The sequence below is a fragment of the Protopterus annectens genome, chromosome 5.part0 (assembly GCF_019279795.1).
Source record: "Protopterus annectens isolate FY-2018-M chromosome 5.part0, PAN1.0, whole genome shotgun sequence".
NCBI classification, from domain to species: domain Eukaryota; kingdom Metazoa; phylum Chordata; order Ceratodontiformes; family Protopteridae; genus Protopterus; species Protopterus annectens.
In genome coordinates, this window is record NC_056735.1 from 1328009405 (window position 1) to 1328029404 (window position 20000).

General features: G+C 37.1%; 1 protein-coding gene across 1 annotated transcript in view; it reads left to right on the forward strand.

Annotated features, from left to right (window-relative positions):
- LOC122801653 (mucin-16-like) overlaps positions 1–20000 on the forward strand; it is a 221402-nt gene that overhangs the window by 71626 nt on the left and 129776 nt on the right. The window contains exon 4 of the mRNA XM_044071132.1: positions 9977–10089. Coding sequence (XP_043927067.1) covers positions 9977–10089 — 113 coding nt within the window. The remainder of the gene's footprint in view (positions 1–9976; positions 10090–20000) is intronic.

Sequence of the window (20000 nt, forward strand, 5' to 3'; positions counted from 1 at the left end):
CCCCACTCATCGCACACTTAAAGATGCCCAGTGAATTATATAATTTAAGTGCTATATTATTCAGTTTTACTATACTCTTCTACTGTTTGGTTAAAATCTGTTCTGTTTTGTTTATATAGTGGCCTGGCTGTTACTGCATTGCTAAAGTATTTAGTGTTTTCCTCTGCTTTTCCTAAATTTTGCAACTGTCTTATCAGTTTTTCAGCTAGGTTTTGGTCCATTGTTATCTTACAAGACCCAGTAGTAATGTTTTTTTTTACAAAGAATACAACTGTAGTCAGAGATGTAGGCCTTTTTTGGTGGATTCCATAGCTATGTTTCCACATGTTCATTCATTTTCTATGCTGTGATAAACAACACTGGGTGCTGTTCCAAGCAGAACCACTCAGTGCAGTACCAGACAGATGAAGTCTCTTCCAGTGTCAAATTCTCTGTAAACAAACCTACTCATTCCAACACCCACTAGGAGAATGTGGTTTGTGGCTATATACTTGCACTGTCTGCTAATCAGATTTGAGCCCAGTGCACTGTTACTTAACTAGGAATTATTCTTATTCATCTTATCTTTATTATATTTGCCCATCTTGCACTACAAATACAAGCCATTTTTAAATACATTCTTAAGCCACATTACCATAATAATACTTATCCCTTTTTACACTACAAATACAAGCCAGCTATTGATAAATTACTGTTTTCTTAAACTAAAATGGAAGGTCGGCCAGTATGTCTGCCCTCGTTTGTAAGCCTCATAGCACTTGGTATACTCAGGCAGTAAAACAACTGCCTGAAACTCACAGACAATGGATTATTGCTTAGCTTGTCACTGTCTATATATCAAAAATGCAAGAATATAGCCAGACTGGAGGCCTCCTTCTCACAAACAAACACAACCTATGAGCAACAAACACCACCACTATATTCCACACAAAAACACAATAATCTAGCATACACCAATGCCTTTAAAAAGTCCCTGTACTAATCCTCCAAGACTTATTAAATCTAGGGCTCAGCATAAATGGAACACTACAACACCTACTTGCACTAGCTGAGTAAAGGGACACCAGGTAATTAACCAATTCAAAACTAGTGTACTTAGACATCCTTCTAGCAAATGTGTGCTAGTGATTGGTGACTCCATTGTCAGACAATGCAACTCTACTCTCACAATGCTGTACAAACAGTGAGTGAGAGTGAGTTGCCTTTAAGTAGCAAGGACTTCTATCACATCAATGGTCTTAAAGATCCTTAATCCAAGCAAACATGATTACAACATGGTTGTGGTCCATGTAAGTATGAATAACCTGGCATGTAGAACCCTGAGCAACATGCAGAGAGATGTGACATAACTCTCCATGTATATCACAAATCAGGGTAAGATTCTGATTTTGAGCCAAATCCGTCCCTCTCCTTGAATGATGCTAAACCACAGTGGACAAGATGATGGGTTTCAAAAGCTAGATGCATAGTTGGTGTAATTCTATGGGGATCCAGTATGTGCCAGCATGGGAGGAGATGTTATAAAGTTGCTCTTGCTTTCCCAGGGATGGCTTGCAACTCTCATTCCAAGGATTCTGCATAATGGCTAAAGTTTTTGTTGCCCCCATACTGCCTTTTTTTAGGCAGAATGCAGCTAACATATCTTCCATCCTAACAAAAACAAATCAAGTACCAGACCATATCAAGGTCACTCTACTCAATGCCAGGAGTCTAAATACTACATTGGATGATTTCTAAGGTCATGCTGCATTGAAAGTGCATACATGATGTGTTGTTACAGGAACTTGATTTAAAGGTACAGAAAGCACTCCTTCCATTTGAGGATATTGTGTCTGCAGTGCCTTTTTCCCGATGATAAGTGCAGCAGAGAATTCATATTTAATTAAGACCATGTCACTTCCAGGCAGATTCCTAGAGATCTAGAAATTGAACTAACTGAGATCCAAATCACACTGAACAGGGAACAGGATCAACTTTCCAATTAAAATATGCTAGAGAACCCACTCTATGCTCCCAGAAATCCATTTTATGTTTCTAAATGCACTGGATGAACCTCATAGCAATAGGAATTCTATTATCCTAGATGACTTTAACTACCTGATGCTAAACTGGGAAACCTATACCTCAATTGTAGGTTATGGTCCAAAATTTCTTGATTTCATAAACAAAAATAATCCTGGATCCAATCATAAATGAACATACAAGGGAATAAAATATTCTTGACCCGATCCTTACTAACATGACATTGATATCAAGTATCTCCATGGTATTACATTGTACAGTTAAATGCAATCAGAAATAGGCAATATTTTCTTTCAAAATCTCCCAACAATCAGATGAAAACCTCACAAAGTTCAGAGACTTCAAATGTACAAAACCTTCTACAATTCCACGATGAAATCTCAAAATTCAGGTTTGACTGTATTACTCAAGATACTGAAAGAGCAAGTAGTTACACAAACTCTATCTGCACCTAAATGACTGTATTGACCTTGCAGTCCCTACCAGATCCAAACAAAATGGGAAGTTTAAAAGTAAACCAGCCTATTGGTCCACATGTATAAATGAAAAATACCATAAAAGTAGAGAGCTTCTTAAACTCTACTACTAGGAAACAAATTCAGTGCAGATTTTACCCCCTGAAACAACTCTGCAGAGCCAACATATCCCATAGACTCTCAACCTTCCCCTATAACCAAAAAACACTTGCTAAAGGCACTCTCCAAAATACGTTCTCCATGAGGCCTGATAATATGTATGCCTGGTTGCCCGATAAACAGAGTAAAACATGCCCTAGTGGATCCACTCATACGGCTAGCCAACCAGAGCTTAGTCACTGCTTTTGCTTCTGTAGTATGGACCACAGCTGTTGTGATGCCACATGACAAAGGTGGACCCACCACTGACCCCAGAAACTGTAGAAACATTACTCTGACTAGTTTCATTTGCAAAGCCATGGAATGTATCATTATTAAACCCCAGCATTTTAGATCTGCTATGGCTAGATCCTGTCTAATGAATCTGGCCAACTTCTTTGAGAGAATAACACAAGCCATGGATAGTGGACATTCTGTCCATATAACATACCTCACCATGGTTAAGACTTTTGACACCATACCACATGCTAACACAGTAAATAAGCTCAATAAACTCCAAATTAACTCCTATGTAGCTATGTGGGTAGAAAAATGGTTGACAGATAGAACCCATGTAGTGAGGGTAGTAGACATGCCCTCAGTAAACATGAAGATGACCAATGGTATTCCTCTGGGCTTCATACTGGGGCCTCTACTACTTGAGGTCTTCTTCACAGCTCTCTAAATTATAAACAGGAATCTCAAGCTAACTAAGTTTGAAGATGACTGCAAACTTTGTGTCATCCTCACTTCCCCCTCTGATGTGCAGAAGCTCAGACTGGAACTCTGACATGTCAACAATCGATGCTCAAAAATGGATTAAAAGCAAATGTTAAAAAGTGCAATATCATCATATGTGGTAAAAAAAAATTCCTTCATCCAGCTTATAGTACAAGAAATTTAATTGCATTTGATCATCAAATTGAAACAGTGGTTTGGGAATATTTTTACCCTGAGCAACTGATTACAAAAGGTATTTCATCTAGATCCAAGTAAGATCTTACCTCTCTGTATTCTGCATTGACCAGACCTATTATTGAATACATTGCCCATTTTGAGATTTATCTTACTGGGTATTTCAACCAAAGACCTGGGTGTTCCTAACTAAAAAGATCACCAACTTAAAAGACAAGCACTAGCTGGAAAGACTGGAAGCACTCTCTTTTTATTCAATGTCCTATAGACTCCTTAAAGGTGAGCTGTGACCTGCCTTTCAAGGCATCAGGGATCCAGTAATCCAAGACTTCTTACATCTCTACAAATCAGTCACACTAACACTGAAACCAGGTGTCACTCATCTAGGCATCTTGTTTTGGATGCAATAGACAAATCTTTGTGGGTTTTGTTCAAGCAGCTTTATTATGTACAAACACATTACAGTTATAGCTATTGACTTTAACTTATGTAACTTGTATACAAACTAACTACATTCATTCTCACATGCTTACTCTCTGGCTGCACTTTCAAAATGGCAGTAGGTACAACATGTTCCCGCTATTTATAAGTGCATGTTCATCACTTGCTATGCTTCTTAAAGACACATCACACACTGTGCTCTACAGCCTCCCTCTTTTTAGAATGTGCAATGCACAGGATATCAGTTAACATGCAAATAATACAAATAGCTTTTAGGTCATGCATTATACAAAACTATGTACATATATACAGTTATGTCCAAGTCACCGTGTATCTCACACCCAGTCTGGATGTGCAACCAAATTATGTGATGGAAAACTGGGAATCAGGCTTAGCAACTGGAGCTCTCTCTTTGGAATATTCGATCTTTGGAATATCAGGAACATTCTCAGGACTGGAATCAGATGGTACGACATGTTCTGAAACAGGAACAATGTCTGGGTTACTCTGAGATCTAGAGTCTATATGCTGCGATAAAATTTCTGGTACAGGGTGGAGATGCCTGTGATTCCTTCTGTACTCCACACCTTCGGATTCTACAAAGTAGGATCTCAGCTCTGTATATATTCCTATTACTTGACCAATCTGGTCAAAACCTTTCGCCGTTTGTATCCTCACTGTCTCTCCTTCTTTCAACAAACATAGAAATCTGCTTGATTTGTCATAATTGGAGTTCTGGAGCATGACCATGCCAAGGAAACATTGTAGGGCTTGAATATTATCTGGTGCTGACATCTCAGGAATAGCTGCTTGCTTAGATGGGTCTGGTCCTAAGCCAGTGCTGGTAAACAAATGACCTACATACATAAATTCTGGCAGTCTGAATCTGCACATTAGAGGACTGAGTTTAAGTTCACTTCTCGTGCTTTGTCTAGAACTCTCTTAAGATTTCTGTCATGTTCTGCTTTACCATTGCCTAAAAACAATAAATCATCTACTATTATGGCACAAGGATAACCTGAAAAAATTTGCTCCATTGCACACTGAAAGACTTCACTTGCAGAACTGATTCCAAATGGCATCCTCAGGAATCTATATCTGCCAAGCAGGGTACCAAAAATGGTCAGTAATGAGGATTTGTGATCAAGCATCACTTGCCAAAATGAACTTTTTGCACCCAGGACAGAAAAAACTGTGGCAATCCGGTATTAGAGCTGCGATTTCCTTGACTGTATGCATTGGATGATGCAGTCTCTTTAATGCTTTGTTCAAACCTCTTGTGTCAATACATATTCTGATTTCATCTGAGGCTTTCTTGTGTGCTGCTACCATGGACAACGCCTATTCAATTGGTTGTGTAACTGGACAAATTACACCTTGCTGCACCATTTTATCCAACGGAGCTTTGACTTTATCTTGCATAGCTATTGGAACTTTTCTCGCTGGTCTAACTACTGGACTGACCTCTGGGTCTAACTTCATAGAATACACAATTGGAAGTTTGCCCAACTGGTCATCAAAAACATCAGCATACTCTGAGAAAACAGCTTTAGAAAAATTAGAACTAGGATATGCGTTTAAATGATGAACCTCTTTGGTAAAAGAAAACAGATTCATTCTCAAACTTTCTCTGAGCCCCAATAATAGCTGCATAGGTCTTTGAACTACATAGAATACCAAGTTGTAACAGTTTTTAGCCAAATAACATGAAAGTACTACTGAGCTTTGATCTGAATTCCTTCACCTCCATAAGCAACAAGTTTTATACTATTACTAGCCACACTGAGTTGCTCGTTACTTCTCACCTTAGCAAATGTGTCTGCTGATATAACATTGCACTTTGAACCAGTGTCTACTTTGAGCTCGGTGGACATGCCATTGATCTGGACAGTACAAAACACTTCATTCTTTGCCAACAAATTCACTGGACTGACCCTTTCATCAATTACTGGTACACCATCTACATAGAAAGTGAACTGCTGCAACTCCACTTGATCAGTTTGCTTTTTTGAGTGACTTTTCTTTGTAACTGTGTGAGGCTTAATTGATTTGCAAAACTTTTGAAAAAGGGTTCTATTTTTTACACTTGTAGCATTGTTGACCAAATGCTAAGCATTTTTCTCTTTTAGACTCATGATTGGCATCACAATTGGGACAGTTAACAATAAAGCTGGATTTGGGTTTTGCTGACTCACACTTGTACTGCACTGAGCATGTTCCTTTCTTAGAACTTTTTACAAAACTATGCGGTCTCCCTGATGAACTAGCAGGGACTGTAGCTGCCACATGCTTAGGCCTGCTTCTGTTTGCCATGTGTTGTATGCTATCTACATTTGCTCTGGAGCCCACTGAAATCATACTCTTATCACTTGCAAGCATACTTGTGTGTCTTTCTGTAACTTCATGGATTTGAGAAATCTTAATGGCTTTACTCAATGTTAAATCACTGTCATGAAGCAAAATCTTTCTCACTGCAGGACTGTTAATATCACACACAAGCCTGTCATTTATTAACTCATCTTTTAAGTCACCAAACTGACATGTTTTAACTTTGTTTCTCAGGTCAATAATATATGTTGCAAAATGTTCCCCTGGTTTCTCATCTCTTGTGTAAAACAAATGCCTCTCTAGTGTAATATTTGTCTGGGGGTTGCAAATTTCTCTGAATTTGTGCTTCAAACACTTGGGGTCTTCCCTTGATTCAGCCTGCATAACATTATGATGATTTTCACCTTCTCTCTCAAGTACTTCTTGTGCATACACAAATGAACACTCTCTTTAAATGGCCTTTGGCTCAGCTAGGTTTAACAAAATGAATGCCCTGGTGCATTCATCTTTGTCAGAATAAGCTGTTTGTACAAAAATATCATGTTCTTGCTGAAATATTCTCCAGTTCTCTGCAATATTCTGATCAAATATAAGTGCTGAGGGCTTTCAAAATCCATCTGTCATATTAACACATACCAGTGAAGGATTTTGCAAATATGCTCAAATACACACACATACACATATACCAGAAATGTATGCCAGTATTTGTAACTTTGCTCAATGGCACAACAAGCCTCTGAATAACTGAGTTTTGCAAAATAACTCAGTTTTGCAAAATACGTTTCTCGAGTACTTTGACACTCTCGAAATTGTCATACAGCAAAAGTCATTTATCATCATTTTAAGAAACATTTCAAATAACTGAACTGTATGAATGAACTAGACAAAAGAAGCTCGGAATGAGAAACATTTTGAAGTAACTTTACTTAGCGAATAAACAGTACATGGCACAATGAAACTTCCCAAAATGGTGGTACTTTGCTAGATAATTCTTTACAATGCAAGAAGCACTCTGTAATGGCAGTACTTTACAAATAGACAAACCCAGCACAAGAAACTTTTCAAAATAGCTGTACTTTGCACACAGATAATCTCTGCGGAATACATGCACAGCAATAAGCACACACACTGTAAGCATGTTTATACACTTTGAGATACTTCGATTAACTCTAGTTATTTCCTTGATGCAATACGAAGTTGAAGTTATGGCAAAGTACAGCACTTTGCCAAAAACATGCAGTCGCCTTGCTTTATTTATGCTTAATGTGCCTTTTTTTTACCCTTGTTATATTTGTTTTGCTTGTTTAATCTCTTTTTATGCCCATTGTGCTTTGCTTGTGCTTGTTTTACTCTAAACATGCCCATTTTGCTTTAAACACATTTGTTTTGCTTTACACATACTCATTTTGCTTTAAACATACTCATTTTGCTTTAATATCTCAATCTCAAACATTTCACTTAATTTCTAAACCTTTTGTACCTCTTGCTTGTTTAATAATGCAGTTTGTGCCATTGTAATGCTCTGTTTTTTATCTTTTTTATAAAATAAACTGTTCATGCAACTTTTCATTACCTTTGTTTTTTTCTGGCCTTTACTCATGCTTGTTTCTCTTAGTTTACCCTCACTGTTATCTCTGCACCTCATGGCTCTGAATACCAAACTCAGGAATCCCACTTCTGGCATCATGTCACTCGTCTTGCCTTGGATGTAATAAATGAGTCTTCATGGGTTCTGTTCAAGCAACTTTATTATGTACAAACACATTACAGTTATAGCTATTTACTTTAACTTAGGTAACTTATATACAAACTAACTACATTCATTCTCACATGCTTACTCTCTTGCCAAACTTTCAAAATGGCAGTATGTACAACATGTTCCCGCTATTTATACATGCACATTCATCACTTGCTATGCTTCTTAAGACACATCACATACTGTGCTCTACACCAAGGATCTAAATACGGTTTTCCAATTAAAGAAAACATGAGGAAGTGACAAATTTGTCATGCATCACTTACCCCGTTTCTGAAATAAACTTTCACTAAAAATTTAAAAATGCAACACATTTTCTTCCTTCAAAAGGAAGTTAGACAACTCCATGAGTATCCACAAATTAATCCCTGATATGATTATCCTGTTGCTCCTTGAAAAAGATCTAAGAGAGATTAATGGCAACTCATAAATTGCCACAGTGCCCAGTTCCCTTGTATTTTCTATGATGAAATGATTCTATGACATAAATGAATAGGGTAGACTGTATGGATGTGTTTCAAATCAGAAATAACACAAATACATCACCAAATGCATTAAGAGAGTTTCAGATTTGCAGCCACAGTTATCAATGAATGTTCAAGATGGAAAAATTTGAAGGTGCCAGGAAATTTTCAAAGTAAAGAAATGTAGGTATTTATTCACCAAATAAGAGGGGGTGTTAGTAAGCTATAATAGTGAATGGTTTGTCAGCAAATCTAAGATGCCCAGTCTGGCTACAGATGGATTAACTTTCCAACCAGCAGCCTGTTTATTGATTACAGGGTGCATTGAATTCATTAGCCATCAGTGGATGCAATCATGATTAGTATACTGGTCAAATTCAATATCTTCACAGCATCATTGTACAAAGATTATGTTAAGCAAGCTATACATCAAGGGCTGTACTAAGCCCTTGAATTGTATTGACTTTTTAAGTTATAATGGAAGTAAAAAATTAATAAATAAATCCAGTGTGGATCTATGTCAAATAATTGAACAGCCACATCTTCGAACATCATCTCATTGACAATGTAAGCCATCGAACCATTCTTAGATCATCATACAGTAGGGATCAGGAAATCTGCCCTTTTCCCCACTGTAGTGCAATCTCAGAGTTGGTATATATAACTAGGTAGGGATGGGGGGGGGGGGTTGATGGACTGCATTGTCATTGAGATGACATTCAACAATGTGGCCGTTCAACTAATTGACATAGACCCAGCCAGTACATATAAGTAAGTAAGTAACCATTAGATGGCATTATATGAAAGGGCAAAATAGTTAAAGTTCTCTTTTGGCTTACAAGTTTGGAAAAGGGTATTGCAGAAAATTGTTTATTCAGGCCATGCTTGCCACAGTTGCGAACAACAAATGCCATCTAATTTTTTTCTTTCAAAAGATGTCTGTAATTACCATCCTGTTCAGTTCCAACATTACTACTGGTCAGAGGTGGCCCATTCAATGTGGCAGATTCTAACAATTGTACCTTAAAGACTCAGTGTATAGTCAGGCCCAGGCAAAGATGGGAAAAAATGGTCTTGAAGATGCATTTAATATTCACCCAACTAGCAGTGATTTAAAGCATAACTATTGTATTGTCTGTATTTAATCCATCAAAATCAATAATTTAAACACTGAATTTCATAATTTCTCTCTAGGAATTGAAAACTGAGCTACCTACATGCAAAACAAACAGTAATATATTAAATGCAATGGAGAACTGTTTTTTTATAATAAATATGCAAATGTAAAATGTGTGCATACCAAATTATTATAAATTCATTACTAAACTTCTATGACACCTAAGATAGAATGAATAAAAAGTACTAAAGGTAGAACTACAAAACAGACTAGGTTTATTAATTTAATCATTGTATGTACATCTTTTTGTGTTTTTCAGCTAGTAAAACATATGAAGGAACAACTAAAATCCTCAATCGTGAATATACATCTGAAATGGCTAATTCATCAAGTGAAGCCTTCCGTAACTTCTCTACTGAATTTATAGAAGTGGTATGTTCAGCAATACATTTTTCTAATAAAGCGCTAATGTCATTTGAAGATCTATAAGCATTCTGCAGTTTTAATTACATTATCAGATGACATTGCAGTGCCTGGATATAAAGATTTTTTTAACAGGCCATCTGCTTTATCAGAAGGTTTCAGTTTGTGGGAGGGAGAAAATGACTGCATGTTATGATCAACAGTGAATATATTTTAAAGCACTTAAGGCATGAGATCACATTTGTAAAGTAGTTTTCTGCAAATACTGAAACAGCCACAGATATAAATAGTAAGCTGTTATTTCTAACATCAAATATAGTATGCTCAAATATGCCACTTAAACTTTGTGAAACCAAAAAGAATAAAGCTAGTGCTTAGCCAAATCCCAGTTCAGCAAAGAAATAAATCAGCAAACCAAAAACGTCACTGGGAACTGCTGCTGTACAAATGCTGTAAAATGTTTATTAAAACGCAAAACAAACCAAAAAGTATCAAAGTGAGTGCTTTCGGGCTAGGCCCTTCTTCAAACAAAGTGCTTCTCACAAACATCACATTTTAAAATAAACATACACCAATCACTCTTCAGTAAAAAACCCCACCCTGTTTTGATTGTTAGCTGAAACTAACAAGTCATCATTAAAAACACATTGCCACTACTCTTACTTAATAAAAGTCGCCTACTTTTAAGTGTTGGCTTCAGAGGCACCATATCATTCAGCCCAGGTTGAATATGGGCTGTTAAATCTAAAATCCACTTTGATTCTATGGTTTCTGTCTTTAGCCTAATGTCACCCCCTCTCTTATTAATGAATACATTGGCTATCACCCTAAATTTAAATCTATGTGTGGGATTATCCTTTACATGATTATATAGCGCATTGTGCTCATCACAGTTCCTAATTGACGAAATGTGCTGTAGTATCCTGACCTTAAGCATATTGTTGGTTTTACCAACATAATATCCTGAGCATGACGTGCAATCAGCCAAATACACCACATTGATGGTCCTACAGGTAGCTCTCCTTTAAAATAAAAACTCTTCCCTGTGGAAGGATGTACAAACACTGTCTCCCTATTAATATGTTCACAAGCCTTACAGCCCCCACATGGGACAGTACCCAGCGATCTAGGTAGGCATGTGACCTCATTGTTTCCCCTATCGTGACAGAGTATATCCTTCAGGTTCTTATTCCTCTTATAACTAAATTGTGGAAAGTCCCCTACTATATCACTCAAGTTTCTGTCACTAGTGATAATGTTCCAATTCCTCTTGATGATGTCACACACCCCTTTGACATTACTGCCATATGTTAGTGTTATCCTAGGTATAGTTTCCTTCTTCCTACCTTTAATCCGGTGACCATTGTGATTACTATAATTACTTTCTAGGCTCCAATCTCTGTGGTTTAAGACATGTTTCTTTTCCCAGAAGGAGAGATCTAGGTTGGCGTAGGAATTTGCACAGGGAGTGCCCATGGCTACCTCCTGTACTTACCTAAACACTGATCCATTGCTCAAGAAGATGTTATTCTCCAAGACCAGTTTCAGTGACTCTTCTATGAGAAAAAGTTCAGAGTCCACATATAGGGGTTTATCTACGTTTTGTAGACAATATCTTTATTGCCTGGAAGGGGGGTGAACAAAGGCTAAATACTTTTATGGAATATTTACACTCTACCACATCCTTCTTGAAGTTTGATATCAAGAGCTCATGTGAGGCTCTGGACTTCTTGGATGTCACAGTAGAACTTACACCCGTAGGCTTTAGTTCCAGATTGTATCGAAAAGAGAGTTGGAAGAATTCTTTGCTCTCATTTGACAGCATGCACCCTAGATACACCTTTTCCAACATAGTGGAGGGGCAGGTTGGCAGGATCTCTAGGATCAGTCGACAGGATGAACATTTTGAGAGATAGATAGATGACTTGAAAGAATGTTTCCAAGAAAGAGGGTATAGATGTGAGCTAGTGGAATCAGCTGTAGCAAGAGGTACTGCAAACAGGCAAGGTAAATATAGACCATGGCTTAATGTTACGATGAGCCTAGGAAGTAATTATAGTAATCACAATGGTCACCGGATTAAAGGTAGGAAGAAGGAAACTATACCTAGGATAACACTAACATATGGCAGTAATGTCAAAGGGGTGTGTGACATCATCAAGAGGAATTGGAACATTATCACTAGTGACAGAAACTTGAGTGATATAGTAGGGGACTTTCCACAATTTAGTTATAAGAGGAATAAGAACCTGAAGGATATACTCTGTCACGATAGGGGAAACAATGAGGTCACATGCCTACCTAGATCGCTGAGTATTGTCCCATGTGGGGGCTGTAAGGCTTGTGAACATATTAATAGGGAGACAGTGTTTGTACATCCTTCCACAGGGAAGAGTTTTTTATTTTAAAGGGAGAGCTACCTGTAGGACCATCAATGTGGTGTATTTGGCTGATTGCACGTCATGCTCAGGATATTATGTTGGTAAAACCAACAATATGCTTAAGGTCAGGATACTACAGCACATTTCGTCAATTAGGAACTGTGATGAGCACAATGCGCTATATAATCATGTAAAGGATAATCCCACACATAGATTTAAATTTAGGGTGATAGCCAATGTATTCATTAATAAGAGAGGGGGTGACATTAGGCTAAAGACAGAAACCATAGAATCAAAGTGGATTTTAGATTTAACAGCCCATATTCAACCTGGGCTGAATGATATGGTGCCTCTGAAGCCAACACTTAAAAGTAGGCGTACTTTTTATTAAGTAAGAGTAGTGGCAATGTGTTTTTAATGATGACTTGTTAGTTTCAGCTAACAATCAAAACAGGGTGGGGTTTTTTACTGAAGAGTGATTGGTGTATGTTTAAAATGTGATGTTTGTGAGAAGCACTTTGTCTGAAGAAGGGCCTAGCCCGAAAGCGCTCACTTTGATACTTTTTGGTTTGTTTTGTGTTTTAATAAACATTTTACAGCATTTGTACAGCAGCAGTTCCCAGTGACGTTTTTGGTTTGCAAACTTTGTGAAACACAACAACATTTATATCCCATATTATTTAGTTATTTGATTATTCATTTACTGATGCTCGTCCTGATTTGGAGGAACCTTTCAAATAAAAAAATAAAAAAAATGTATTAGCAAAATTTACTGCAAAAATAAAAAATATGTGTGTGGTCACAATGCACATTAGAAATGAAACTTCTGTAATGAATTGCAAAAATGTACTTGTTTGGAAAACAGTGTGTGTGTGTGTGTGTGTGTGTGTGTGTGTGTGTGTGTGTGTGTGTGTGTGTGTGTGTGTGTGTGTGTGTGTGTGTGTGTGTGTGTGTGTGTGTGTGTGTGTGTGTGTGTGTGTGTGTTCACTTTTGCACTTCATTACAGAAGTTTCACTTCTAACGTGTGTGGCGGTCATATACATGTTTTATTTTCTTTTGCTTGCACCATATTGACAGTGTGAGTGTTGATGCAGTGCAGTTTGACCTTTTTACATTTTTAAAAGAAAAGAATGGCGGTGGACACAGTTTTACTACAGTACTGCAGAAAAAGTAAAACAGAATCATTACACAAAGGTGTGGGGTCCTCTTCCCTTAAAGGGAAGATGTGCCTCTAGAAATGGCTCAAATTATATCAAATGGAATGAACACAGGAATACTGAAAATAAATAAACTGGGCCTCGGCAACCTGCATGATATGTCTAATATATGACAGCCTAGACTTATTGAAGACAATGTAAAGCAATATAAAGCTAGATTTATTAATTGCAATGGTGTAATGCCTGACATTATTCACTGACAGAAGTGAAGTCTTATTTCTTCTTCTTCTTCTTCTTCTTTTGGCTGCTCCCATTAGGTTTCGCCACAGCAGATCATCTGTTTCCATTTCTGGTAAAACAAGAAAGCAAACCAGTGTTGTGAAAGGTCCTGTTTATTAAAACTGGTAGAAAACAAAACAAATGAATAAAAATACTAAGCGCTTTCACCCTTAACCATTCTGGGCATCATCAGAGTATAATTTCATTAAAACATACATCCTTAAATATACTAAGAACACAACACCCTAATGTTAAAACCAATGAATGACTTCAACCAATCTTATATGTTAATTACAAGTGCCAAACATAATTTGAGATGAAGTAGCTGTGTTAAAAAACTCGTACAAATGTATAACAACTACCATAAAATATGTTAACCATCCTCATTAAACAATGCTTGTTGTCTAATAGTGTGTACATACAATTATGATTATATATTCCAATCAATACAATGCTTAAAAATCAAATGCCTGTGTATTAAAAACTTATATAATATACACTGTTAGCTTATTTAAAATTTGGAATATAACTGCCTATACTGAATCCTAAATGCATGGTAAAAAGCTTTAATAATGTCCAATTAATTATATACAGTATGATTTGTGTTTTAATATACTTGAAATGGAAATATTATCGTTTATTCCAGGTGAATTAGTGGCATCCAGTCTCAGTTGCCATTAACATTCCTTTGCTTCCAATAAATTTTTATCATCACCTCCTTTAGTATTATTGGGAATTCTGTCAATCACAAAAAATATAAATCTTTTAAAATGATTACATTTCTGGCTATGTAGATATAATGAACTCACTGTTTTTTTTATTTTTAATGTCCCTTATATATTCTAAAATCCATAACCTAAGTTTTCTGATGGTCTTCCCAACATAAAAAGTGGGACAGCTTGTACATGTCGCAATATAAACCACCATCTTGGTATTGCAATTGCAATAACCAGGGCATCTAATGGTTCTCCTGTAGTTCTATACTGCTACATAGGGTCCATCATTTATAAACTTACAAGTACTGCATAGACCACATTTACTCATTTTGGACATTTTGTGTATTTTAACATTGGTGTCCATATGCACTAGTTGTTTCAATTTCATATCCCTACTATATGTTATCTCCGGGTAACAACCAATAATATCCATGAGTTCAGTGTTATTCCTAAAGACACTGAATCATGTTTCATGTACTGTATTTGCAATTTTTGATACTGTTTCATTAAGTGGAAGTATCAAAGCATCTTTTTTTCTTTCTCTTTTCGTTCTTTGATGTTTCAGTATCCATTCCGTATATGAGAATGGGCTTATAAATAGTACTTCTTTTTGCCATCACCTCATTCCTTATATTACTCAATATATCCTGGGGATATCCTCTGTCACAAAACATATCTATAAGTTTCCACATTTCCTCTTGAAATACTTTGTCATCACTCACTAATCTAGATAATCTAACCATCTGCCCTTTCACTAAGTTCTTTTTTTGGAAATGGGGATGGCAGCTCTCATAGTGTAGTAATGAGTTTGAATAAGACTTCTTACAAAATATGTTGGACTCAAGTCTATCCCCTTCCTTATAAAATAGTATATCAAGATAATCACATCTTGTGTCGTGAATCCTGCTTGTAAATTTTAAAAAGGTGGTGGTTGTGCCCAAAAACTCAACAAATTCCTGGATTTTATTCTTTGTTACCCTTCCAAAAAATGAGTATATCGTCCAGGTAGCGTAAATAAAATGTTTTTCTGGATGAGACAACAGAAGTAAAAATAAACTGTGTTTACCAATATGCTAAAACTAGATTAGCGTATATGGGTGCACATCTGGCACCCATAGCTACTCCTGTACTCTGTTTGTAATATTCACCTTCAAATAAAATGTAATTATCAAATAATACCATTTCTGTAAGTTCCACCATCAATTTATGCTTTACTGTATGCATGTTCCCAAATTTAGATAAACAGCCTTCAAACATTTCTAATCCCAAAGCATGTGGTATCTGAAAACAAGTTAATTATGTTTATTGTGACAATGATTGTATTGGTGTAAATGTCAGTTTTGTGTTGCCTAACAACATCAAGGCAGTGCCAAGAATCTTTTAAAATGTGGGGTAACTGATTCAAGATATTTTTGCAATGAAAATCCACATATGAGGCCATAGCCTCTGTTTCGGAACCTTTAACTGAAACTATGGGTCTGAAGGGTGGATCATTCACATCTTTGTGGATTTTCGGAATACCAAAGATGGATGGTATGGTGGGTAACTCAACCATGAGATAATCATATTCATCTTTGGTCAATAAACCCTCCATCAATAATTCATGCAGCTGACAATTCAATTTAGTATAGGCCCTATAGACCTCAAACTTAGAAACCTTCTCATATGTGTCATTGTCACTTAACATAAAGGTCATTTTACTTGAATAGTCCGTGTTGGACATAACCACAACTCCATCACCTTTGTCAGGTTTCATAACCATGTATTTGTCTGTAGAAATTAATTCATTCAAACAGAATCTTTCACCTGTGGTCAAGTTGTCCTGTAATGTTTCTTTCTTAACAAATCTGCGTATTTGTGTTTCACATAACACTTCAAATAAGTGTATCATGGGGTTTTGTGGGGCTATAAAGGTGATAGTTATTTTTAATACTAATAGACCTTCCCCTGTATTGGGACTAACATTGTTGGCAAAAAACATTTTCAAATTGAGCAGTCTAACATATAATCTGAGATTAATTAAAATTTTCCCTATAGCATACTTAAAATTTGGGATAAAGGTGAAACCTTTTTAAACAGTGTAATATGATTCAATGATAACTCATTTTCAGTGTAATTATATATCGAGAAACCTCCATTTTGTATTACAGTACAACTGTGTGCAGGCATACAAAATTCATCATTGTTTAACATGGTATCAAGATTCACAGTCTCTTTAGTCACACTGATGTCCAAGGGTGTATTGAAGGAACCATTGTCTGTCATATCATAATAAAAACTCAAATCACACTGCCTTGAAACATCAACTAAAGTTCCTACATATAAGTCACCGCTAATATCATAGAGCTGTTCATCAAGCTCATGATCAATTTCTATCTGTTGTTGTATCGAGCTGATGTGTATGTGGTTGTATGGTTTCTTTGGTTGAACCGGTGTCCCCCCGATCCCTCGTGATAGCCCTGCTGAAATTGTTGAGCCTGATGTCGGTCTGGTATCCTGTTGGACCTCCTGAAGGGTTGTTGTTCTAAAGAAAACTCTTCCTCATCTCTGTTACTAACCCTGTCATGGGTTGTAGTTGGTTCCCTCATTGTAGCCTCTACTGAGGGTTTAATATTATGACCTGATCTTTGCCTCACTTCCAATTGCCTTCTAGTTTTATTGGCTCTAAAATGTGCATACACTCTTTTCTCAGCGTATTCACTGCTGTCCCTCAGGAGCTTATTATTTTTGATTTCAAGCCCCTTTTTGACAAAGTTATCAATGTCTCTCAAAATGTTATCAAAACGGAACTTGTTAAATTCAAATAATAGATCATTAGTAATACTGCTGTTCAAGGCTATAAGCTGTTCTTTTAGTATGACTAGTTTAACATTGTTGTTACAAATAATCAACCTCATAAGGCCCATACCTGTACGATCAAACAAAGTTGTCAAGTCATCAAAAAACTGGTTAGCTTCATCAAATCCTATGGGGAGCTTATAAATCCTTAGTCACTTAGGTACCTGTTGCAGCTCAATGGATCGCTCCAAGAACACGTTGTCCATTTGTAGAGATTTAAAATGCTTCAAGATTTTTTCAAACTCTATAAACTGTTTGTTTAAGGAACCCATGTTGGCACTGTTACCCATAACCATTCTGTTGTTTAAAACGAGAGCAGCCAGCCACATATCGAAATTCCCTCACTTCCGGTTAGATGTACTTTCAGTATTGCCGTCTCTAGTGTTCATTGCGGTGCTAGATGATGGGTTAACATTATGTAAATAACCTTGATTTAGTTCTGCACCTGCCGTTGAACCATTGCTAGTTGACGGAACTACCGGGCTGCTACCAGGTGTAGAATGTATGGTGAATAATTCTGCCTGTGTCTCGGTCAATGTAATATTCTCTGCACCAGGTAATTTATACCCTTTGTCCTGTATTGCTCGTATAAGGCGATGTGCAACGTCCATGTATCGGGCTAATAGCTGCTCCATCCAGTGAAAATAAAGAGATCCAACCACGAAACTATGTCAGCCCAAACTCGAAGATGATAACACTTAAAGACAGTTAGTGGTAAAACAAGAAATCAAACCAGTGTTGTGAAAGGTCCCATTTATTAAAACTGGTAGAAAACAAACAAATGAATAAAAATACTAAGCGCTTTCACCCTTAACCATTCTGGGCATCATCAGAGTATAATTTCATTAAAACATACATCCTTAAATATACTAAGAACACAACGCCCTAATGTTAAAACCAATGAATGACTTTAACCAATCTTATATGTTAATTACAAGTGCCAAACGTAATTTGAGATGAAGTAGCTGTGTCAAAAAACTTATACAAACTTATAACAACTACCATAAAATATGTTGACCATCCTCATGAAACAATGCTTGTTTTCTGACTAATAGTGTGTACATACAATTATGATTATATATTCCAATCAATACAATGTTTAAAAATCAAATACCTGTGTATTAAAAACTTATATAATATACACTGTTAGCTTATTTAAAATATTTTTATTTATTTGTTTGTTTTCTACCAATTTTAATAAACGGGACCTTTCACGACACTGGTTTGCTTTCTTGTTTTACCAGTAACTGTCTTTAAGTGTTTCCATTTCTTCCTGTCCTCTGCATCTTGCTCTGTCACACCAACCACCTGCATGTCCTCTCTCACCACATCCATAAACCTTATCTTAGGCCTCTCTCTTTTCCTGTTACCTGGCAGCTTCATCCTTAGCATCTTTTTCTCAATATACTCTGCATCCCTCCTCAACACGTCCAAACCAACGTAATCTTGCCTGTCTGGCTTTGTCTCCAAACCTTCCAACCTGGGCTGACCCTCTAATATACTTATTCCTAATCCTGTCCATCCTTGTCACACCCAGTGCAAATCTTAACATCTTCAGCGCTGCCACGTCAAGCTCTGACTCCTGCCTTTTTGTCAATGCCACTGTCTCCAACCCATAAAACATAGCTGGTCTCACTACACTCTTGTAGACGTTCCCTTTCACTCTTACTGGTACTCGTCTGTCACAAATCGCTCCTGAAACTCTTCTCCACCCACTCCATCCTGCCTGTACTCTCTTCTTCACCTCTCTTAAACACTCACAATTACTCTGAACTGTTGATCCCAAGTACTTAAACTCATCCACCTTCACCACCTCTACTGCCTGCATCCTCACCATTCCTCTATCCTCCCTCTCATTTACACACATATATTCTGTCTTAGTCCTGCTGACCTTCATTCCTCTTCTCTCTAGAGCATATCTCCATCTCTCCAGGGTCTCCTCCACCTGTTCCCTACTCTCACTACAGATCACAATGTCATCTGCAAACATCATAGTCCACGGGGACTCCTGTATGATCTCTTCTGTTAACCTGTCCATCACCATTGCAAATAAGAAAGGGCTCAGAGATGATCCTTGATGTAATCCCACCTCCACCTTAAATGCATCTGTCACTCCCACCGCAGACCTCACCGCTGTCACACTACCCTTGTACATATCCTGTACCACTCTTACATACTTCTCTGACACTCCCGACTTCCTCATACAATACCACAACTCCTCTCTAGGCACCCTGTCATATGCTTTCTCTAAATCCACAAAGATACAACGCAACTCCTTCTGACCTTCTCTGTACTTCTTCATCAACACTCTCAGAGCAAACATAGCATCTATAGTGCTCTTTCCTGGCATCAAACTATACTGCTGATCACTAATCATCACCTCCCATCTTAGCCTAGCTTCCACTACTCTTTCCCATAACTTCATGCTGTGACTGATCAGTTTAATCCCTCTGTAGTCACTACAGCTCTGCACATCACCCTTATTCTTAAAAATTGGTACCAAAACCCTTTTTCTCCATTCCTCAGGCATCATCTCACTTTCCAAGATT